The sequence below is a fragment of the Rhamphochromis sp. 'chilingali' genome (genome assembly GCF_963969265.1).
Source record: "Rhamphochromis sp. 'chilingali' genome assembly, chromosome: 16".
NCBI lineage: Eukaryota > Metazoa > Chordata > Actinopteri > Cichliformes > Cichlidae > Rhamphochromis > Rhamphochromis sp. 'chilingali'.
Window position 1 is genome coordinate 8,959,117 of NC_137943.1, and position 24,348 is coordinate 8,983,464.

General features: G+C 41.6%; 1 protein-coding gene across 3 annotated transcripts; it reads right to left on the reverse strand.

Moving 5' to 3' along the window:
- Positions 1-34: 34 nt before the first annotated feature.
- sugt1 (SGT1 homolog, MIS12 kinetochore complex assembly cochaperone) lies at positions 35-23,361 on the reverse strand. Of its 3 annotated transcripts, none has more exons than XM_080906772.1 (13): positions 23,246-23,361; positions 23,097-23,145; positions 22,310-22,400; positions 22,040-22,109; positions 20,479-20,549; positions 17,788-17,841; positions 14,495-14,523; positions 14,236-14,261; positions 13,855-13,951; positions 12,317-12,424; positions 3,426-3,516; positions 2,409-2,581; positions 35-785 (listed from the first exon to the last, which is right to left on the reverse strand). In XM_080906772.1, exons 1-13 carry the CDS (start codon positions 23,257-23,259, stop codon positions 684-686), a joined length of 975 nt encoding a protein of 324 aa, XP_080762898.1. In that variant the 5' UTR covers positions 23,260-23,361; the 3' UTR covers positions 35-683. The 3 variants fall into 3 exon arrangements, with proteins under 3 accessions (XP_080762898.1, XP_080762899.1, XP_080762900.1); XM_080906773.1 differs by having other exon boundaries at positions 14,236-14,258; positions 23,246-23,359; XM_080906774.1 differs by having other exon boundaries at positions 23,097-23,142; positions 23,246-23,355.
- Positions 23,362-24,348: the final 987 nt, after the last annotated feature.

Consider the following 24,348-nt stretch of genomic DNA (forward strand, 5'->3'; position numbering starts at 1 on the left):
TTTCCGGGAGACAAGAAACCATAAAACACGGGGCAAAGTTTGTGAGCCAAATCTTTTATTTACACCGAAGCTTGAATCCCACAGAGAGAGAGAGACCGGTGGCGAGCCAGACATGTCGCACACTTTCCAGATAAGTTGTTTTGCAGAGGACTGCTGTTTTTACAGAGTGCAAAAAAGAGGAGGAAAACAAAAAAAGCATGATCTGTGAAACACAATCAGTTGGTTTAAAGGTAGTGTTCACAAATGTTTTAGCAACTTTTTTATACAAGTACTAATATTGCAAAGTCACAGAAGGCTCCCGAATATAAAGGCTGTGAGTGATTAGGAGGGGCGGGGGGAAGTTGAAGTGAAGCGCGTCAATTTTAAGCCCGATCTCAGTTCCCTTTTGAGTTCATTGGCCTTTAAAAGAAATCAGGTAATGTTGATCATTCCTTTCAACAGATCATCTTAATTAACCGAACATATATTGCAGAGAAGAGGCCATATGTAGTTTGCTTGGGTGATGGTGGGAATGCTTGGCTCCCTGCACTTAGTGACAAACACGAAGAAGAGGCGAAGCAGTGGCCAGCCATGCAGGCTGCAGGGCGGCGACGACGAATCCCGCTGTAGCTCAGGTGGACAGTTGTCAAGAAAGATGATGAACTGAGGTGGGGGAGGGGGAGTCATGGCGAAATAGGGGACGCTCAGAACTTCTTATACTCTGCATCATCGGGCGGTTTCACTTCCACTTTCTTGTTGGCTACATCTCCCCAGTTGGTGGTCAGGACCGTACCAGCTGACTCCATCTGCACAAAGAGGAGAAGTCACAGGTTTTCAGTAGCAGTTATGCAACACTTTCTCTCTGCTAGTGAGCCTCAGGTAAGTCCACTGCAGCACAGCTGAAGTACAAGGTGACTGGTAACCGTTTAACTTTTCATTGTCCTGATGTTTTGTAACAAGAACTCGTGTTTAAGATGTTTAAGCTAAATGCAGAAATGACAAATGATCACACCGAAGCACGGCTGGCTTCAGGCTGTATGCTGGAAATGACAGTAAATACTTTTTTCTCCAGCATCATGAGATCATATCGTTAATGAATGCCCATCCGTGCCTTCATCCATCAACATTTGGCTGCAATCATACACACTTCCTTCATTACACTTTAATACACGCTCATTAACGAGACAATCTGTTCCTGCTGCATCAATCAACCCAGTGTGTGTGTGTGTGTGTGTGTGTTCACTCAATATAATGAGAATTGTGTAAATAATTACTGATGGAGCTTTGCATTTTCATAGCACCGCTAAAGCTTTAACTAAAGAAAATGAGAGCATTTTTTTTTTAAATCTGGAACTTATTCTGATAATTGTTGCGAGCTCCCCCAATTAGATGTTTGTGTAAGTCTGTGGGTTGCTGTCAATTAGGCATGCTAGAAAACTAACAGTCAACAACAAAAGTTTATTTGAAGGGCCAAAAGTCAAATTTATAATTGTCTTGGTCAGTTCCAATTAATGATTTTGCTTTTTTGGGGGGCCAAACATCTGACCTGCCAATTACAATTTTGGGCCATTGTCTTTCCAAAACCTAACAGAGCTGAGCGAGTCTATACACGGACTGGAGGAACCAATGAGGTAGATCACTGGCATTCTTTAAAAACAGAAACAATACCCCAGTAATGCAAATGATCGGTTGAGGATCTACAGCAACAACATTGAAATATTCAACCGATTTTTTTTTCTTCAAAAGACCTGATATGTTATTTGCTAATTGGCCAACTTTACATCTAGTCTGGGTTAGTTAAGCCGTCCCAGAGCTGTCAGCTAGCATAAACTCTTAATTTCCTTCAACTGCTTCCAGAGACCAGAGCTCTGTGTTGTTGTCGGTCAGTGGAAAGTGTTTAAAATAAGATTTTTTTTTAATTAAAAGAAAGAAAAGTGCAAAAAAAAAGAAATGTTTTTCTGTTCTCTTCATGACTTTAATTCTGATTCAAAATAATAAATTATCATTAAATTATACAAATAACAGCACACATTAAAACAGGTTTTTACCTGTATTAATGTGTGCAAACGTAACACATTAGACTGCAAAAGCCTGTAAATATGATGTCCTGTGGCAGCAGCTAACAGATTGGATCGATTTAGGTTAAAAGTGTAACTGATTTAAAAATGAAACAGGAAGGGCCAGACGTGGGCTGCTCAGGCTACAAAGATTGAACTTATTGACCTCTGTTATGCGTCTCAGAGTCCACTTCAAATAAAAGGTGGCCATCTAGGCAGACACCAATACACCGATTCTACGATGGAGGCGGTGAGGAAGGAAAATTAAACCTTTCCTTTTAGAACTGAGAAGAGATCGTTTTTGCGACCACGCACGTGTACGACTGTTTTCAGTGTGAAACACGCGTAACGCAAGTTAAACATAATACTCACAAAGGATTTGTTCATGGCTCGTTTGACCTCGTCTGAACCGTCCGAGTAGATCTGCTGGAAGAGCTTGTTGAGTGCCGCGTCTCCCTCCACCTGCTCATTTTTCTCCTCCTCGTTTATCTCCACCACCAACTTGTCCCACTTGCAGGTGTAGTGGGACGATGTGGGGTACTGGTCTGATGAAGAAAGAAATCTTTAAATTCCATCAGAGCCCAAAATAAAAAGAGCTCACTGCTTTTGTGAAAACACTTCAAATGTTCATTAACATTTTTAATTAAATACGCTGACTTTTATCATCCAATCACAGCGCACAGACTCAACTGTCAGCTCGTAACCAATTTCACTCTCCTTGCCACCGAATCGTCCGACTTAGATGGCGAAGAATCCCATTGTGATTGGATTTCTATATTTTTCTGGATGCAATACACCCACCATAATCCCAACAAGAGATGGCGGGATGGGGGGGAGAGCAGGAAATGTAATCCAGACGCAGATTTACATAAATACAGCAGCAAAATGCACAGCAGACAGATTCAGGCCAAGTGTGGACAAACTGAGATGCAGTGCCATAAAAATAAAATGTCAAATATGATGTTTAAATGAAACCGCAGTCCAATTTAAAAGCAAGCGCTAATAAACAAGATGTCCAAGAGAATGAGCTGGAGGGAAAAAAAACAACATAGTTTGGCTCCCCACTTAACTTTTACTCCCCCTTCAAACACACACATAAGTAATTAATCCTGTCAGTAATAGGAATGTGTGGGTTAAAATACTGAGTCATATTCCGCTGCCATACCTTTCCCTCTCACTGCCCACTTTCGCCGTCAGACTAATGAAAGACTCTAAGCAGGGCTCGACTGCCCACTCTCATTTTAGTGCAAAACAGACAAACACAGGAGCTTATATTGATCTTTGCAGAGAGAGGGAGAAATAAGAAGGGAGAAAAGGAGAGACACAGGAGAACAGTCTGGTGGTGGGAGGTGGGGTGGAAGAGGGCAAATGTCGAAGCTGCGGACTGACTTGGATTGAAGTGTTTGACGCTGGACTCGTGTCCTTCTCCCTCCAGCTTCTCCCATCTGACGGCTTCCGTCTTCTTCATCTTGATCTCCACCTGACGGAGGAGAAGAGGAGGAAGACGAGAGGAGAAAAAGGGAGTTAACGATTCTTAAAAAGAAGCAAAAAGAAAGGAAAAAAAAAACGTTGTCTTTGGTGCGTAGCACGAAAATAACTCTTCCACTAAAGTGGCAGCTTAAAAGTTCGGGACATCAGATCATTATTGAGGCCAGAGAGACCGGCTTGTTCAGCGCCGCCGTCAACTTTGTGTGTGTGTGTGAGCGGGAGAGAGAGACACATCAGGGATATGCGGGGACACAGCTCAATCTCAAACCTCACTGACAGACATACTGCACTAACGAGATGCCTGTCAGCCAGAGGGGCCAGTGTGAGAGACGGAGCGTGGGGGGGAGGAGGGCGGGAGATCCTAATTCCACACAGCAGCATCTGATCCGAATCATTACACCGGGAGAACATGGTAGAGGAAGAAAACAATGAGGGGAGAGAGGACATGGACACATGCTTTTAACACTGAGCCACACTGACAGGGCACATAGCAGCAAGACACGCGAGCAGCAGCTCCATGCGTCCCCCCGCCTCCCACAAACCTTCCACACACACACACAGAGTCCACTTTCACCCATTAATGGCGCGTGTGTTTGATATGTGTGCATGTGAAAGACAGAGCTGGTGATGTCGGCGCAATTAAGGAACATTTCTGCTCTGCTAGGCGATGTGATTATTCATTTATGAGGGTGCCAAGAGAGGAGGTTAGGGACGGGGAGGCAGGGAGGCTGACTGACACGGACTGAGGTGTGAGCGAGGGGAGCAGATTGAGGGAAATGAGACAGTATGACCGCTGCTAGCTTCTCCGCCGAGGTGATGAGCTAGTGCGAGTGGCTTTACACTGATAGATCGCTTTGGTGTGTGTCAGCGCTTTCTGCTCCACAAAGGGCCTCGCGAGGCATCTGTGCAGTGTCCGAAATTAACTTTTGGGCTCAGCTGCAAAGGGCTGAACAGCTTAAAAAAAACAAACAAACCCCAAACACAAGGTGTCCCCTGAGAATACAGGTTACTGCTGGAATAATTCATTGCCGTTTTAATCAGACCAGCCGGATTGTGCGAAAAGGGAGAATTCTTAATTTCTAGTACACCGTCTACTCACCCCCAGGTACTCGCACACACACAAGAGCTGGTATGCTTCAAAAGAAGTGCCTGTCAGAAAGTTTCTAAGAATTAAAAAGAGGTTCGCATCCCACAATTTCTTTTGGAAAAAAATGTCAATTTAATATTGACGCACGATTCAAGCGCCGATTCTGTTTTGTTACTTTCTTCACTTTTTGTCACTGCAAAGAATTGCAACAGTTTGAACATCTTCCAAGTGAAGTGAGGCAGCCTGAAAACGTGCATTGTTTTCGGCATATGCAAATTGCTCATTGTGTCTCGCCCCTCATCTCGCGCATGTTACGCAACCATCTGTGGAGCAGCTTAATCCTCGGGTTGGCATGTAACTCTTAATCAACTTATCAGTAGGAACATGAAGAGCTGTGCTGGGAGATATCTGATTCTCTCAAAAATCACAGCCGCTGTGACGCTGTGTGAAATAGAAAATAAAGACAGAATGAAGGCATTTGGTAATTATTTAAAAGCCCAAGTTTAATTAAAAACCGCACACAGAAAACATCTTAAAAGATCAAAAACGAGAAACTGTGTCATATTTTGAATTGTCTGCTGCCTTAATAATACATGTAAAATGTATTTTGTCATTGCATTGCTTAAATAAGCAAGACCTCCACAGAAAAGGACTTTCAACGTAGCTCCACACATGTTTGAGCCAACACGCAGTTTTGGCATTTTTACTTCTGTACACCAATCACAGACTTTCAGCTTTAACAAATAAAGGGACTGCCATCATATTTCTGAGCATCCAAAAAGGTTTGCTTTTAGAAAGCATAGCTACAGTTATCCAGTGTGCATTTTTGTTTAAAAACTTCAATTTAGCGAGCTTCACTTCCAACACCGAGCGGAAACTTCACGCACTGTAAAAGCTGGATGATGTACTCATCAAATTAGCTTGTGTTTGCATTCTAGATCATTCTCGGATGGAGAACCGCGAACTTGCCCTCCACACTGCAAAACTAAAGCATGCTGAGTGCTACAGCTTTTCGTCTGCAAAAGGCTGCACACACACATGCACACTGAGACATCAGCTCCAGTTCACTGGAAATGCAGTAATTTAAGATCTACCAGTCATACATAATTTCCTCAAAAACACAAACATATGGCCAAAATGCAACGTAAAGAATTTTTAAATGATCCCGGAGATGTTTCTACGGTTATTTACTGAAGCTTGCCGATCAGTTAGGTTTTGCAAAAGCTCCCCACGGCATATTAAACACTTGTTTTTGACAGATCCACCTGCAGTCTGGGGCGTAGATGCCTTTTGAGCTCTGTTAGTGGTCTCGTGATGCTTTGAAGACTCGTGAGCACATCAGACCGTTAGTTCAAATCACCAATAACTGGTGTTCAGCCTGACACCGCTTTTGTAGCAGCACTAGTGACTCAAAGCAACTTGTAGTCTATTTAAAGACGTCTTCATCTTTTTTTTTCTTTTTTCTTTTTTTTTTTAAATCATGTGATGTTTTTTGTGCAATCCAATGAAGGAGCGTCAAAAATACAGTAATCAAATTCTATCTGTCATTAAATTAGAAACCTATAAAGTTCTAAGTTTCTAAGACAGTGAAAGCAAAGGATCAAAGGCTGAGAGAATTAAATGTATTAACTTGGAATTACCAGACATAATATTTTTGTAGCGATGTGCATCGAATTGACAGTGTGTGTTTCCGTGTGTGCTCCTAGGACATACAACATTAATCTGCTGCCACATCTGCGTTTCCTAGCTTTTAAGGGACATGGCAGGCCAGGCGCAGTGTGTGTGTTTCTCTGTGTGTGTTTCTGTGTGTATGACAGGCTTGTAAAGGGATGTGACAGCAGAGCCACAATCAGGGGCCACCACCCACAGGACCCCAGAGGCTGGACTATACAATCCTGTACTACACAGACGCACACATGCTATTTACAGAGGGGCACTGAGGTCCCATGTCGCTTGTCACATGTGTTTGTAGCCATCGTCGCTCCCCCCCCCCTTCCTGCTAGGGGGCCGGCATCTTCTCCCTCTTTTTCCCCAGATGCCTGCGGATTTTGAAACAAGCTCGGCTAAAAAGGACACAAATGAAATACACATAAACGTTCTTCGACGTTGACAGGCGTGCAAATTAAAGAGGGGAGACGCCACTTTAGCCGTTCGCCCAAAAGAGATGAGTTTCGAGCTGAACGAAGGAGCGAGCGCTCATTCCGTTACCGCTCGGCGTGTTTGCGTGCACGCCCACGTGTGCGCGTTAGCCGTCTGTTCTGATCAAACACACTGGTGTGTAATTGGCTCCCCGTTGTCGCGGTGACCCCTGCGGTTGGAATGTTTGCCGTGATGGAGGACAGGACGAGGTCGCACTGACGATAATGTGCTAGAGATGACACGCGCGCACACGTGCACACTTCAAATAGTTCCTTTAAATGGCACAAGTGTGTGGAAAGATTACTGTTCAGCCTCTGTCATTGTACCAGAGTGAGTGAGAGTGTGTGTGTGTGTGTGTGTGTGTGTACGCGTGCACACCCAGCTTAGCTTCCCCCTGCTAAGTTGTCTTTAAAGACAGCGGGGAGATGAAGCGTAAACACTGTGGAGCACAGAGTGCAGGGCAGCCTGTTACAGACAGTCAGACCGACCAACATTGGTTGTGAGTCAACAGCTCTGAGGGAAATGCAGTTCGTTTTTCTTCTTTTTTTAAACGCTCATTAGGGATGCATGCCAATCTGGAGAAACTTGATTTGCTGATGCCGTTGTTCATTTGAATGTTTTTATCCCCCCAGTGGCTTCCTGGCTTCAAAAGACGAAACGGCTCCAAAATATTTAAATGAGACATGCATCGAGAAAGCTGCTCAGTATTTCAGGGTTTTCTCACGCTGTCATGCGCATGGGCTCGCACACATCCAGTTTATAAAGAGTTAGGAGTTCGTATGCCATTTTAAACTTTTGAATCGCCAATGAGGGCTTATACTGTTGGAGTGATGTGTGCATGGGGAAGGGGGCCGTGTGTGCCCGAGGAGCCTACTGGACCAGGGAACAGTTGGGTCTTTGTGGGACAGCAGGAAGGTTTGAGAACACCCTCTCTTGTTATCCTGAAGGGCGGTGTTTGTGTTTCTATCCACACACACACGCACGCACACACACGCACGCACACACACGCACGCACACGCACGCACACACACACACACGGAGAGAACGACAGAAGGTGTGTTTGTCTGTGAGAGAGCCATAAAGAAATTAGCAAAAGAAAAAGGAGGTAAATGAGGATAAAGGGAAAAAAGGCCTGAAAATAAAATAAAAAGACAGTAACAGTGGGTGGAGAGGGAGTCTAAGACCATCTTCAGCTGCGGTGTCTCTAAGACTGAGCCCTTGTTTAAGCTGCAACCCACGTGCACCTCTGGTATGCAGTGTCTGCTGTTGCCATGGAAAAGTGAGAAAGCGAGTAAGAGGAAATGTGGCTTTTTTTTGAAAGGGGGCAGTTTCTGTGCAGGTCAGCTTCTATTCGACACAGTGGAGCCAGTGGATATAATGCTCACAATACAGACATCACATATATATAGAGAGACATACAGGTTATGTGGTGCTCCATTTCTATGCTTTTTGCTTCTTTGACACCATACAGTATGTAATTCCAGCACCCACCGTCGTCTACTGCCCTTTCATTCCCCCTGTGGCCTTGCTGCAAAGTAAACTTAAATAACTCCCCTCATTGCTTTCAGGTGCGCTCTGGCTCAGCTTGCTTAAAGATTTTTGTTTTGTTTATATAATACTATATCTTGTGAGACAAACCTTTTTTTGATTCGTTTTTGCTAGTGAGATATATATATTTATATATAAGTATTGATCTAACAGACAAAAACAGGCTTAATTCGATCAATCAACTGGGGGCTGAAGAAACGAGCTGTGTGCATCAAGTTGATCTGTTTAAAAGATTCACTTGAACACATTAGAAGACGCCGCCTCTGTATATGCTGGAGAACGTCTCCAAGCCTCCTCCACAAGATACCTGGATGCTCAAAGCACTCTGGGTATACGCTGATCAGGCATAACATTATGACCACTGACAGCTCAAGTGAATAACACAGATTATCTCTTCATCATGGCAGCTGTTAGTGATGGGCTATATTAGGGAGCAAGTGAACATTTAATAGCCAGAGTTGATGTGTTCGAAGCAGGAAAAATGGGTGAGGGTGAAGATTTGACAGAGTTTGAGACAAACTGATGCTGGTCAGACGCCTGGGTCAGAGCGTCTCTTGAACATTTCACACTTTCCGAACATTACCGATCTAATTCTGAGTTGCTCCTTTTCCAGTGATTTTGTTTGAGTTTGTTTGCTGGGTTTTATTTTTTGTTTTTCATTTGCTGGGCCTCTAAAATGGAAAATTTATAACTGTAGTTGTGTCACTTATACCAGAATTGCTTTGCAGCTTAGTCCTGTTCACAGAGAACAGGATTATACATCATGGGAGTGAGGTAGGTTCATCTCAATGGGTGACACCTTTTTACCAGGTAAAGTCAGACTTTTACCTTCTTGGGTGTATGTCACAAACGTTCCAATCCTATACTTGGATCGGCTATCTGCCCGACGCTGGACCAAAAAGCAATATCAGATATTCTAAGAACAAGCTGATGTGTTCAGTGCGCCGGTTTTCAAACAGCCGAGCTAACACAGCATCGAGGAAGCTAACAGCACAGGGTTTGACAGTGTGGATGTATTTCGCGCCTGCAATGCAAACAGTTTCTTTGTTTTTCCTTTTCTCTTTGAACAGGACAAAAAAAAATGTGTGTTATTTTCTTCTTATTTATTTTTCATCTTGTTTATCGTCGATGTGTTTTCATCAACTTGATTAATATTTCATTTTACCTTTCTGTTGTGGGCTTCACTGCACGAGTGTATGTGAGAGCAGGAAAGTGAGGCCAACACACCCATAAATGACTCACTAAAAGTATAGACGCATCACCAAGGTCACAGACTTGATTTTCATTAGAGAAGGTCTTAAAAAGCAGGCTTTTTAAGTGCGCAAACTCCATTTAAGAAAAGGCTGTTAAATGACATCTTAACGCAGGTTTACACGTCTCTTAGCGTTCACTTTGTTCAGGTCATGCAATTTCCAACAGACATGTTTGCGTTCAAAATCCTCAAAGTTAGCTGACGTAGCTAAACATAGCACAGAGGCAAGACCAAGACCTGAGCAAAGCCCAGTAATTTGCATCAAACAAACAAGAGGCGGGGTTGTTGTGGAGTGTGTTCATCAAGCCTGAATGCAAACTTAATGATAATTGTATTTGGGGGAAGAAAAAATAAATAAATCACAACACGCTTCATCAGTGCTGTTCTGTCTGCTGATAAGACATTTATATAACGCCGATGAGTAGACTCATCTTTAGTATTCTAATCATCTGCATAAATACCATTTTCATTCCACCGCTCTCTGCTTCTGTAGGTGGCTTCGGTACATTTTGTTCATCTCTTTTTCATTTCCCATAAAGGTCAGCTACCTGCAGATGGAATACTTCGGAAGATTATAATTTTATCAACTATAAGCGATAAACTTTTTCTCCATGTCGAGTCTAACTTTGGTAAGTAAACGATGAGAGTCATTTCAATATCAAGTATTTAGCCACTTTTCAAATATGTAAGACTCACACGTTAAATCTAAAAGTCAGGAAAACTGATCAAAAAATGAGAAACTCAACTCTAACTGGCTGGGTAAAAAAAAAACAAACACTCAAACTGTTGAGGTTCAAGATTCAGGCCAGAAACTTGTATAGTTCTATAATTTCTTTAGTATAAATTACATTCTGAGGAGCTGATTTCTTTAAACAAAATAACTTGAAAAAGGCAGCATCTACAGATGCTTCTTAAACAAGAGTCAAGAGAAAGAGCAAAGCTTGATGGAGTTCTGTATTGACAAGACCGGAATGATCAATGCCCTAAAAAAAAAAAAAAAAAAAAAAAAAAAAAAAAAAAAAAAAAACCCAAATCCCCTCGTTAATGATGAAGAAAAAAAAAAAAAAACAACCAACCAATCAAAACAAGTCACACAGAAGGCTGTCTTTTGATCTGCAGGCTAAAGCCTGACAGGGGTCTAAACCCTGAATCAGCACACACTCAGCCAGCACACTCATTAACCCACATCTTCTATAATATACACTAATTAGTCTATAGTAAAAAAGTGCCCTTCCTACTCATTAGGTCCATAATCACCTTAAAAAGGGTTGAGGAACTCCGCGCGTACAGCCGTGTGTGTGTAGGAGTGAGGATTTGTGCATATGTGTGAATCTCCTTTTAGCTGCACAGATGAACCGCAGGAGCCGCACTGTATACAGCCAGAGTGGATTTTCTCATTTCTGCTCCAGCTGCAGTGAGCTTTACCAGCATTAAGGAATTATAGGTAGCGACAGTCTACTTTATACTGCTTTAAATCACTGGAGAGATTAAGATGTTGATCTCAGAGTGGTAACCAAAGTAATGATCGGTCACAATTTCACTAAGCTGCTTAAACTCGCATTAGCACGCTTTTCCACGTTGCCTTTTTACTGCCATCTGACACCCGCTTCATTATCTTTTCTTTTTAATAAAGAAAAGTCTGAATCCACAGAAACCAACACGCCATCCGATGCATCTGCACTTCAGAGCAATAACAACATTTCTACAGCGTGCAGCATTACTACGTCCTATTCCCTTTACAGCGGCATAAAACGCGTCCCCCGACATGTTTGATAGTCTGCTGCTTTATTGTTGAGAGGAACTATTGGCGTGGCAGGGATAAACACAGTGCTCCCAATGATTCAGAGTAAAATTCAATGACTTTTCGTTGACTTTCAAAAACTCAGTGGAAGTGTTTCTATGACCTAAAAATGTTGTTTCTTCCTCGTTTGTTTGTGTTTTTGCTACTAAAAAAAATTTGTAAAGTGGCACAGACTTATATTCTGCCAAAGTCGAGTCTGCTGTGTACAGAAAGCATCTCAAAGTATTTCCTGGATTCTCCGTGGCTTGAATACACCTTTTTAAAAATTCAAAAAGATTCCAGAAATGACCTGGCAATGATAAACTGTATTCTGGCAAGCACATCATCACCCCGTATGAGGCCATTTATCATCTCAGCTGTTTGAGTGTTGGTCAGCCGGGGTCACTGTGACCCCAGACTGGACAAAAAGCAAGCAGAATACACACGTCTCAATATTTTCAAAGTACATTTTACAGAACAATGGACCCTTAACACAACTGCAGGTCTGATACGTGTGGTCTGGTTCTGCTTCATGAATCGGTCTTGATTAAAAAAAGAGAACATTTAAAAAGTCTTTTAAACCTGTCAAAACACTAAAATCATTCTCAATGTAACTATGCACAGCTGCTACTGTTAAAAACAATGGTGGGAATTTTAAGTGTTTCCCCCACAAAGATGATATTTGACCCTTGACGACTGTTCTCGAACCCTTAATGACGGGTTTTGCCACCTCATTAAATTTCAACAAAGACATGGTTTGTTGACCATTGGGTTTTCCCAAGGGTAGCCCTAGTTAGAGATCACCCTCACCAAATTCTGATCACACGCAATCAATGTATGTTCTGAAGTCAGGCTTGAAATGTGACACAAACCACTCAGGGGGTAAATCTGTTTGTATTTTCCAAACTAAGTAGGTGTCCAAGGGGGAAACAGTTAAAGATTTTTTTACAGCACATTAACTCCGCTAGCTAAAGTTAAAGTGATACCTTAGTGGTGAGGATCTTGAAGCTGCTCTGTTGGGGGACAACAGGGTGTAGAAGGTGGAGGTTGAGGTTGTAGTTATCCCCTGATGGCAGCTGTATTGTGGCAGACATCTGAAGGCATCACACACAAAAGATATAAGTTATTTCCCTTTATATACTGGCATTAGCTTTGGTAGTATACAATTTGTGAAATATACACATATGACATGGTTTTAAAGGTAGGACCATGTCCACGAAGTATAAGTAATAAATAAATATGGAACCATCTGCAAGTTGGAATTGTTGCATCAGTATACAGATTTTATGGCACAGCGATCCTTAGAAAAAAGAGATAAGGGGGGGGGGGGGGGGGGGGGGGGGGGGGGGGGGGTCGAAGGTGTCAGAGTGTCCATGAGAATGATCATCTGATGTGGCTGGTGTGGCGGCCAGTAGTATCCTCAACCTGTCCCCCTCAGCCACACAGTGACGAGGGGGCATCAGACAGCTCCTAACGGCCTGTCACTCACTCAGGCAGGGTAGGTAGGCGGCTTGTTGTTTTAGAGGGACAGGGCTTCAGCTACGGCCCAAACCCTCACACTTCTAACATGCTCATCACTTGGCAAATGTGACACTCATGCAGTCTTGTACTTCATTCCTTTCGAATCAACAGCACACTGCCCCAGCAGTGTATTCAACTGTAATCTGCAACCTAACGCTTCACTAAAAGTGGACTTTTCTGATTTTGGACCCATAATGAATGAGGAAAAAAGAAAAAAAAAATAGTTCACTGAGGATAAAAGCTTCGAAAGTTAGCTTAAGTTGCTTTTGGGCAATTCCACAAAACTATCAAAGCCTTAATATTCATTTCAAGTTGAATTCCTGCGCTGTCTGTAGGTATACAGCTTCTGCAAACGCAGTCACCAGGGAAAATAAATGGAACCGTCGCCTTTCATCTTTAATTTCTTTTGTATACTGACCTAGTAAAAAATATATGAACTTATCTGTAGTTTGCACCACGGAAGGAGCTTAACAAGTGACTGTGTGATTCGAAGCGAGTGAACAATTTCTTTTGAAATGGGGTAAATTCAGTTTGTTATTCTATTAGGAAAGACAAAGCTGTTCCCTGGGGTGCCCCACAGTTACCCCTCGGAGAGAGGGAAAGAAGGCAAAAGGCAGAAAGTAAAAGAGTAAGAAAGAGTAAGAAAGGGAGGTTGTCCCTAGAGGGTTCTGCAGCTGATCCTAGATCAGTTATGCCTTCCATCTATAGACAATTAGGAGGTTGGAGAAGCTGGGGAGGGTAAATTGTTCTTAGATCTGTACTTTGGGGGCAATGTTAACAAGGCACCACTGGAGGCATAGTTGGGTCCATGGGGAGTGTGTGTGTGTGTGTGTGTGTGTGTGTGTGTGTGTGTGTGTGTGTGTGTGTGTGTGTGTGAGAGAGAGAGAGAGAGAGAGACCCATCTAATGGGCCCCCCTGAGGAAACACCCAAGAGCTAACCCATCTCTGCTCCACACACAGAGCAAACAGAGACTCAACACAGCATTCAAGTGTGTGTTTATACCTCCTTTTCCATGAAGCTGACATGCACGCCATCCTTGGGTACATTTTTCACCATCACTGTGACAATGACTTGCGATTCTGTTTGGTACCAGTCGTGCCTGAAAGACAAACGATTAAAACACAAGAATTAACGGCACAGGAAGACTTATTTGAATTTGACCCCTTAATCCACTTATCGCGACAAAAATGGAGATTTCATGCATAATAATAATAATTTTAAAAAGCAGCCATCTTCATTAACATATATTTTCTGTGTACATGGGATTTACATTTTTATAAAGAAAGGGGCTGCTTTGAAGCACTGAGGCTCGGTTGAATATTAACTCTGTATAATAAATAAACAGCAATACCAGATAGGGCGTATTTACATTTGTGCACTTACTTCACAGGTGGAGCCGCTGGTGTCTGCTGGGTCATTCAGCCCACGAGACGAGATGACAATTAGAGAGGAGGACGTGGTGGGAAAGCAAATGGATGAGACAGAAAAGCACAGGAACGAGGAGGGGGGGGTGAAAAAAAGCCATAACAACAACAACAAAAGAAGCTTAGTATGGCTTCCTTGTTTGAAGCCAAAGCGTGGACAAAGCCGTGCTGATGCTGAGAGCAACAATGCCCCCAGGTGGCCTCAAAGAGAAACTCACCGTGTTGACGTTGTTGTTTTGTGTCTTATCTGTAGAGGGAAAAAAGGAAAAAAGGTGGGCTTTCAGCTCGAAACATTTAATACACCCATAACTGGCTTCACTGATCTCTGTTAAAACATGACTATTAGATTACTGGATAAGAGCAGAGGTTCCAGCGCCAATTTTAAATGTATCTATAGGTGAATAACGGACAATAGGCACAACACAACATAAACAGACACACACATACACTCTCTGAGCCTCTCCACCAGTTTGTTTACTGGTCTAGCCACGCCCATTAAAAGCCCTGTGAGCCAGAGCGAGCCCAAACACCGTTTACCAGCATGCTGTCATACATTATTCACAGACTTCATTACATAGATAGATGAGATGATAGGAGGCGTGTTAATGTTGTCTTAATGAGGTCGAGCTTGAAGTGACAAGGAAGGGGGGGCTGCTTGTGTGCGACTGTGTGTTCTGATGCATGCGGGGTTCCACATGTGATGGAATAACCAGGTGCTGTGTGTGTGTTTGCTCGCAGTAAACACAGTCACCAGGAAAAAAAAAAAGAAGAAAAAAAAGAGGCTGTTCCCGGTGTGAGCAGTAAGAGTGTGTGTGTGTATGCTGTCTGCAAGCCGGCTAATCAAAGAGGCTGGGTCTCATCGGGGGCTTTCAAACATCAGTAACGTTAACTCTGATGAATCACGCACTCCTGGGAGTACGTATGCACGCGGGTGTGAAGCGTGTTTGTCAAAACTCATGCTCTTGTTTACTTGAGATGATCCAGAGGGCCCAGGCATCAGCAGCAAACAGAAACACACCACGCAGACATGGCATGCATCTTTTATTGGACTAAGCAGCTCAGCCTCCACCACTGTGAGCGCATACTGTAGATCCGTGGACGTGTGCGTGCTCATTTGTTTGATCAGATGGGCTGATCTGCTCCCTGACTGTGCCATTTAGCTGCGCGTTTGATGGCAGGCAGTAAATAGGATATACTGCACAAGTTAAAGTTTGCAAGTCTGAAGCTTGTTTGAACTAAAAGTACCCCAGGCAATTTTGTTTACTTACATTTAGGGTGTTACAACACAGATTCCCCTCCCCCCACAACTTCAGATGCATTATTACTGGTCAAAGTTCCATAAAACTACAGTGTTGTGCAAAAGTCTTGAGCCCCCTATAATTTCTTTATATTTTCCTACAAATAGGTCCAGTCGTTCACTGAAACATGGAAACCTTCACTGAAAAAGGCAGCTTTATTCTTCAGCACAGCCTGAACTCGTTTTTTGTCATTTCTGTAAGTCAGTAATGTTGAGGTTTGGGCTCTGGGGAGGCCAATCCATGACTGACAGTGTTCCACTGTGTGTTTTTCTATCCAGCCATGCTTTTACTGCATTGACAGTGTGTCCTGCTATACAATGAAGCTGTTGTCAATCAAATGCTTTCCAGATGTTACTGCATGGGGGCTCGACATCAAATAGTAATTTTCTGTGTTCATAATTATATGAATATTAAGCAGATTTCCAGATGATTTCCACAATGATTTGAATCATTTGATTCAAAAAAATTTGAGAAATTTGATTTGATTTCCACATCTTTCAGGTCCTGTGTCAGGTCTTTTCCTATTTCTTCCTATTTCTACTTTTTATCTTATCTGTTTTTAATCAAACACACAAAACACACTGTGCACACGATGACAAGTTTTCTGACAACAGCTCTTCAGGATTCACCTTGTTAGTGTGAAAATGCCAGACTGTGTTATCATTGGCATTTTCTGAAGATTCAACTAAAGAAATGGAAATAAAATGTGTTTTTGTTACAGAGTCCTAATGGCAAAGTGCGTACAGACTAGGGCTGCCACAAATGATTATTTTGATAGTCGACTAGTCACCGATTATTTTTGAGATTAGTCGACTAATCAGATCATGCATCCATTGGACGTAAAACATACAGCTTATTGCACCAGCATGCATCTGCTCTTATAGAACTATCATTAGCCTACAGCTTTAAGTGTTTAAGGTATGTGCTAACTAAAAATAAAGTTTCGGTGAAGTTTAATAAGTAAGGGAGAGTTTAATAAACTCCTTGCAATCTAAAATATAACGGGACACCGGAGTATATTCTCGAGCATCTCACTCACACTTCTGATAATCAGCTGTCTGTTTGACTTTTATTCAGCTGTGTAAAAACTATAACTTTAATCTCAGCCAAACCGATTTACTCAGGAACAAATAAAATACTAAAAAAAAAAGCCAACAATAACATTTTTAAGTTATCTAAGTGACTTATATATGTTTAACCTGAGTAGCGAAAGACGGCGGTGGGTTTGAAAACGATTTTCCGGGAGTCCGGTGTTCTCACGGGCTCTAGCGAGCCTTGCCCCCGGCTAGCTATCGAGCTAGTGGGTAACAGACGTCTCTGAAAACGTCGGAGCGCTTTTGAAAATATGTGGTGTCTTGATAAACTGAGCAGATATTTGAGGTTTACACAGCTACATTCTCGCCTGAAAATATGTTAAACGTTTATTTTGTGACCCAGAAAGAATAATAAGAGTAATATTAAAACTAACTAGCTGCCGCCATTGTTGGAAACTGAGCTGGGCCGCGCTATGAATTCTGGGACACAGCTTCTTCTTCAGGGTTTAACGGCAGCTGGCATCCTTGTGCATGCAGTGCTGCCATCTTCTGTTTCAGTCCATTATTACACTCTTAAATCCTGCTACTTATTCCTGCGTCTTTTGTGATCTTACAAAGCTTCAAACGACGCGTCGACTATTAAATCAGTCGTCGACGATTTTGATAGTCGACGTAATCGTGACTACTCATGGCAGCCCTACTACAGATAATTAAAAATACTTGCAGTGACCAGTGCTATCCCTCAGCCTCTTAGACGATGCACCTATAATATCAATTTGAAAATCCTATATTGCCTCGTTCTCGAGTTATTGTGTTCACAATCTTGGGTGCTCATGCCACCCGCCCACCGGGGTGACGACAAACCCCATCAGCCTTTTTTGGCTGTGGGGTTAAAATTGCTCTTTGCCAAGTTGTCTGTTATGTGTAGATATGTCACTGCTTCATGCCTTGATTTAGATGCATTTTGCATGTGTAAAAGATTCACTGGTCAAGTGTTAGCTTGAAAGAATAAAACCTGATTCTTCTGAAAATTGTTAGGTACAAGGAGTGGACTGAAAATGAGTGAAAAAGTAGCCAATGTCCAAAGAGAAACTTTGAAAGACTTTCAGAAAGCCTGATGAGCCATTGCAAACAATGGCTGGATTAAGACTTTTGCACAGTACAGAGAGAGCTACTTACTTTCCATCATCTCCTCACACCGCTTGATCCAGACCTCAAAGGTTTTGTCAGAATCTGCAAAAAAAGAATAAACACTCTTACATGTTTAACACTAAGTAAACACTGCAACACAAAAAGTCATTACGAAAACACATAACTGCATCAGTAGCTGGTTACTCAAGTCTCAAGTGCTTTAAAGAGGACATGAAACACAACACATAGAAAGGCTAATTTATATCACAGTCCTCATTCATAAAGTGCTTTACAAAACTGAACATTACAGCTAACAGGTGGACTTTCCCGATCACTTTTGTGCTATCCGCCCTTGGTGCTGTATGTGCTGTATGTAATCCCTTAAAATGATTTTTATTGTTAGTGTCCTTATTTTCCTCTGAGCCATCAATTCCGTCACCTGTTAGTTAACATAAACTAAGTCTATTAGCCGCACCAAACCAACCACGTGACATAACGTTTCGTACTGACTGAGGATGGCGCTACACGTGTTCTCAAAACTTTAACTTTAAGCACTTATTTCTTAAATCCAGCTTCACAGACAGAGTTACATCTATGTCAGTTTTTGAGAGCAGGGCTCCGTGAGTTAAATTAGCCTTTATGTGTGTAGCATTTCATGTCCCCTTGAAGTAAAGGCCAGTCAAGGTTGAAGGTATTCGTTTCAAGGCATTTCATCTAAATCAGGAAATCACTCATAATCTGACCTGGTAAGCAGATGTCCAAAAACACTGTACATGCCTGAAGAAGGTAGTTGGAAAATAAAGTTCTTGCATCACAGCAATGTTTGTTTGTTTTTTTGTTTGTTTTTAACTGTGCATTATTTTAAGTCTTTCTTCATCTCCCACTGATTTACTTCTAAAAACAAATTCACTAACTGCTCCTTGAAGACACTCGGGCAACTTGCCAAACTGCCACTAAAGCCCTAATCAGTCAATGCTCCATAATTTCACCTGTGAGAAGCACAATGACAGCTTGTACTGCAAGGAAATATTTGTGTACAATGTGCTTATCAAACACTGAAGCCTAACTAACATTAATGCTTTAGTATCACTTTATTCACACTATGCAGGCCAGCTATACTTAACTGACTGTATGCTGGAGAAGTTTAATTATTCTGGAACATTCCTTCCCATGTAAAGACTTTACTTGCGTGGGGTGACCAGCTAAATCAATAGTGGCCGACTGGCGACTGAGTTTAGCATAATTAAATTTTTTTTTTTTTTCATATGAAGTCCAACTGAAGGCACCGAGTTCATTCATAAAATGAGAGACAGCTAAACATATAGTCCTGTTATACATTTGTCACCAAGTACTGGGAAAATACTTGTAAAATAATGTGCAGCCGATCCAATTCCCAAAATGTTCAAGCACTCTTTTGGAACAGTGTTAGTGGGATTATTGCAATACTGGAATTTGGAAAAAAAAAATACACCACAACTCTGAGGACATGTTAGATTTAGATTTAAAAAAGACAAACCTGAGACAGTGAAGTACACTTGCTTTAAGACTTCTAAAGGAGGATCCAAACAGGAAATGTTTGGCCTGTGAAGTATGCCTTGTAGCTGACGTTTGGTCACTAGCAGTCATTCCAGGTACTGGTCATCAAGGTAACCCCTAAATTTATTACTAATCTGTCATATGTCCATCAACGGGATCCTTTGTTATTCGATCTGTTGCCTTAAAGTTGAGAATAGTTTAACACAGGACAAGCCACCTCATGTTGCCAGCAGTTATTTCACCAGCCATGGCTTTAAGTTACTGGATGTCACTGACACTGACTGTCTGTGGTCTGTGTAGTCACCTCCTGTATGTACACCTCTTTAAGATGGTGTATTGGTCTAGAAGCCCCTGAGACTGAAAAAAGAAAAAAAGAAGGAAAAAAAAAAAGCCCAGTACTGTGTGTTAAGGACAACCGTCAGACGCCATTCACAGCACTAATACGTAGCACTAATACAGTTCTCATGGTGGGTTTTCATTTGATTTACTGCGTTGGGCAAGCACAGGTGATACCACTGTAATGCCTGTTAATGCTAATGGTTTCCAACTATTCCACTGCTCTCCATGTGGTAACGACATGCAAAGATTTGGAGCAATGCATCTGCAAATATGTTGAACTACCCAAGCACCAACTACACACATGTGAAGAACACGCAGGCTTTTCTAATGTAAAAACTGAATGGAGAGCGGGGAGTTTGACCACATCATCGAATTACAGTCTACATCCAAGCCTACTCAGACTTGACATTCTGTATTCAAATGGTCATCACTTTGTTATTTTATCTGTATGAAACTGTCACAGTTTCATAACTGTCTGTCACAAACCGCAAAATAATGCTGCTGTTATGGTAAGATTACAGTAACCTTGACCTCAGATGACCAAAACCTATGCAGTTCATCCATAAGACCAAGTGATCATCTGTGCCAAATACGAGAGAAAAAAAAAAGGAAAAAAAAAAAAGAGGTTTGTTCTCCAGAATGTGACGCATGGATGTAAGATGTCCAAAAACATAATGCCTTTGGCTAAGGTGGTCGTCACTGTGTAAGTCATAAAAAAAAAAAAAAAGCCCTAAAGATAAGGCCCAAAATTTAGCCATGAAAACAATGAGGAGAGCAAAGTGGACAGGACACTGCTGCGAACAGTAGTTGGTACACAGTGGAATTAAGGAACCTGCACTTGAGGCCAAAATGAGCTGCACTCACCGTCCAGTTGGTGTCCCTGAGTGAAGGCTGCATGCGCTGACTCATAGTTGTTCAGGTGATATTCGGCTATTCTGCAGTTGGGCGAGAAAAACATGCCACATGAACTTAGATCAGACAATCTTGGAAAAATAAACGCAGCTTTATCTGACAAACAACATCTGTATGATTTACCGTGTTAAAGCAAAATGTTTTGGTAGTTTTTGTGGATTAACTTCTGAGGAAGCGCAGAAATCAGACTTTTTACTAGTATAACTTTAAAAGTTTCCGACAATTCTTACATTGCAAGGCGTAAAACGTTAAGTTTTACATATTGCAACCACACCAAACTTATATTGTGACCACGTAATAAGAACAATAAAGAAAAAAAATATAAAACATAGTTACAAATTGCTTTACAAAACATGATAAATATATAGAAACAAAGAGGCAACAAATTAAAACAAGGCATAAAATCTGAACATGCTGTGTGAATAACAGGTTAATAAACAACAAAAAGAAATAATAAAGGGGCAGTAAAAATAGATTTTCTATGAAAACACTCAAACACCTATGTAATGAGGGTATTGTGGGAACCGTTAGAATTGTCTGACCCGACAAACGCAGCCAGTCGCTCAATTAATACCAACCAACTAAATCGACAGTGCGGGTAGGATGAGCCCATGCATGGTTTTAAAGTAACAACAAATACAACTTTAATAAAAGCTTCAAATCAGCTCAACTTTAAATCACTTTGTCTTGTCTCTGTGAATTTGTTTTGAATGAGATGAAGGCGGGTGACTGAATTTTGTCTGAGACCCGAGTAGAGTGGATTACAATAGTTCAAACATGATGAGACGAAGGCCAAGATGACTCCTCCAAGGCCCGCTTGACATGAAGAATGTGAAAAAGCACGACAGTACGACCTTGGTGACTTGTGTGTCAAAACAAAGCTTTAACTGAAGTTTGTTTGATGGACGAGGACAGGTTTTCAAAATTTTCCTTTATGTTAGAGGTCGGGTTTGGGGTGTGGGGGGAGCACTGAACAAAAGGCCTTCAGAATTGAAATCACTGAGCTGAAAGACATTTTGTGACAACCGTCAGATAACATCAGAAACATGAGCCATACACAGCATGTTTCATCCCATCTTGTCAATAAAGCTGGCTGTGCGTTTGTGTCAGAAGGGATAATTTTTTAATCAATTAAACTATATGTTTTAATTATTATTTTTGTTAATTTACCTTTTTTTTTTTTTTTTTTAAAGTGGTGAGATGAACATATCAAACGGTGAATGAAGTGCAGTCTAAACTGAGCTAAACATCTGCATGCCAGGGTGGACCCCTGTGGGTTAGGTTGGTTATTCTGAATAGGCCATGGATGTGAGGAAGGCCCACAGTGTTTTTTAAGCTTTTCTTGTAGTGTAAAGTATATTTGTACATTGCTTTTAAAACTAACCACACCTGCGAGCACTATTTGGGGATTGTCCTCACTTGCCATTTTGCCCCTTTTAGAAAATTTGACCCTATGGGTGGTCAGTCAGGCTAGAAAACTGCTATGTAAAGGCGTGCATTTCACAGTCCATACCCTGTGCGCATGAAAGCAAGGGAGAGGCTGGGTTTTAGCTGTTGTGCTTTCTTGGCGTCATCAGCAGCACCTGTGGACACAAAACAAAAATAAAAAAAATTACTATGTTTCTTTATGCAGTGCATATGTCCAGGCTAAGTCACATGCAATGTAAAACCTCAAAAGCTAAACAACAGGTATTTGTAATGCTCACATAATGTTCATGCACTTCATAATACATCAAAAATGCTATTAGTGTGGTCTGTTTCCACATGTGCTGTGCAGACTTACAGCTGTAGTTCTTGAGCAGTATGTGGGCATAGGCACGCTGACAAAACCACTCAGCGTTGTCTGAGTCTCCTTGTAAGGCCTCGTTAAGCTCCTGAAAATAATAACGAGGTTGCTATTATTGTATAAAGGGCTTAAAATCGTGTTTTCAGCTTCAAGAATTGTGGCAAGAAAAAAAACTTCTAGAAAAATGCTTAAATCGAAAGTAGCGCTGTTATGCATCTGCAACTTTCACTTTCGCAGTCGGATATCTTTACAGAACAAGCAGTTCTCCGTAAATCTATTCGAATCTGTGTTATTCCTGCAAACTGTAATGATTTTCATAATACTGCCCCGGTTAGTCACATAAATAACCGCAGATTCACCAGAGGCTTTTAAAACAGCAGAAATAAACTTCACTGGTTTAGTCTGTTCACAGTTGACACAACTTCATGTCAGGATGACAGGGCTAGTATCCAGCAAGCAGACTATTTCGAGCTAACGTTATGTAGTAATACCTCCTCACGCATGAGACATATTTAATTCTTAATGGTATTAAAGAAACAGGTGACCGTTTGATATGATAACGAAGCGATTCTGGGATTACTTTTATTCATAACTAAATAGGGCTAGCAAACACGTTGGCTAACTTCGCTAGCTTGTTGGTAATATCAGAAACACAAACACCACGGGTATTGCTCAATTTCCTTTCTAGAGTAAGTCCACTGAATTTAACGTTAAATGGACATCCTGCAAGAGCCACCGTGCATCGCGCAAACTTGTTTGTGGCTAACTGAGACTAGTGTTTTACCTGCAGAGCTTTCTGTGGATCTTCGTCAATGAAGCTATCGGGGAAGCTGCTAAAAGCAACAAAAAAAGCAAGTTAGCGTTAAATAACCGAAAGAAAAGAAATGTCTGCTGCTATAAGAACAGTTCATTGATAGATTTCGATGAACTTACCGTTCGGTTGCCATCTGCTTCTGTGGATGTGCACTGTTTCTGGAGTGACAGGAAAGTTCTAGATGTGGAGACTACGAGAAACGTGATAGCGGTAACAGTTACAGCTCAAACACAGCAGAGAGCCTGTCAACATCCGGCTGCGCACAGCTCATACTGCCTCTACTCCCCCTAAAGGCCCGGAGGAGTTATTGCAAAATAGCGATAACTTCTTTTTGTTTGTTTTTTTGTTTTTTTAAGGAGACGATTTTCTGGACAGCGAATTAGGCCGCAGATCTGTCAAAGAATAGAAACGTTTAAATTGAAACTGGGTACGGTCAGCCACCAACAAATTTATAATACCATTAATGAAAATAAAAATGGGGTTAATATAATATAAACACAAAAGACTAAGACTTTCTCAGACTGTCAGGACACATAAATGATACAATATATCAAAGAATTACGGAGACATGGCTAAACTCAGTCAGACTTCAGTCAGACTTCCTGTGAGAGCTGTGGTACAATGAACCTATTATGTGAGCACAAAAATGTCCAGTGATTCATTGGGAGGATGAAATGCTCCAACATCAGCTGGATCTGTAATCAGACAGAGAACAACGGAAATAAGACAGAGAATCGGCTGTGGGTTGTAATGTTGACAAATTTGTGTTGCACGTCTCTTTAAGGAAATAATGCAAGACTGTAAAAGAAATCCATTCTAGGTAGTCGTGTGCATTATTAACGTTCACATCTGGAAAACAAGGGGTAAAGTAGCTATTTGATCAAAAGATAACTACCAGTTACACTGCATGTGTTTAAAAATATTGTTGCTGATCTCAGGAGGAGGAAAACATTTGGACTGAAGAATACTCCTCTTCCCTGGGACATTTTAAGTATTTAGTGTTATCTATCCTTGTACATGCTTTATGTATGTGTAACATGTAACATCCTGTTGCGTATGTCCACAAAGACCAGCAGGTCAACTGATCACAGCCGGTACACTAAGAAAATCTGCTGGAGCTCACAGAAGAAATTATTGTGAGTTCTCATTCTTTTCCCCACACTAAACCTCTACAGTGGATTTTGGGGTTTCCCCATGTGCAGAATCCACTTTAACCCTCTCG

Coding starts and splice junctions, on each gene's coding strand:
- sugt1 (XM_080906772.1), bottom strand. Junction 20,550..22,039: donor CTTGCTTTCATGCGCACAGG/GTATGGACTGTG, acceptor GCCCAACTGCAG/AATAGCCGAATATCACCTGA. Junction 14,262..14,494: donor AAAACAACAACGTCAACACG/GTGAGTTTCTCT, acceptor TGAATGACCCAG/CAGACACCAGCGGCTCCACC.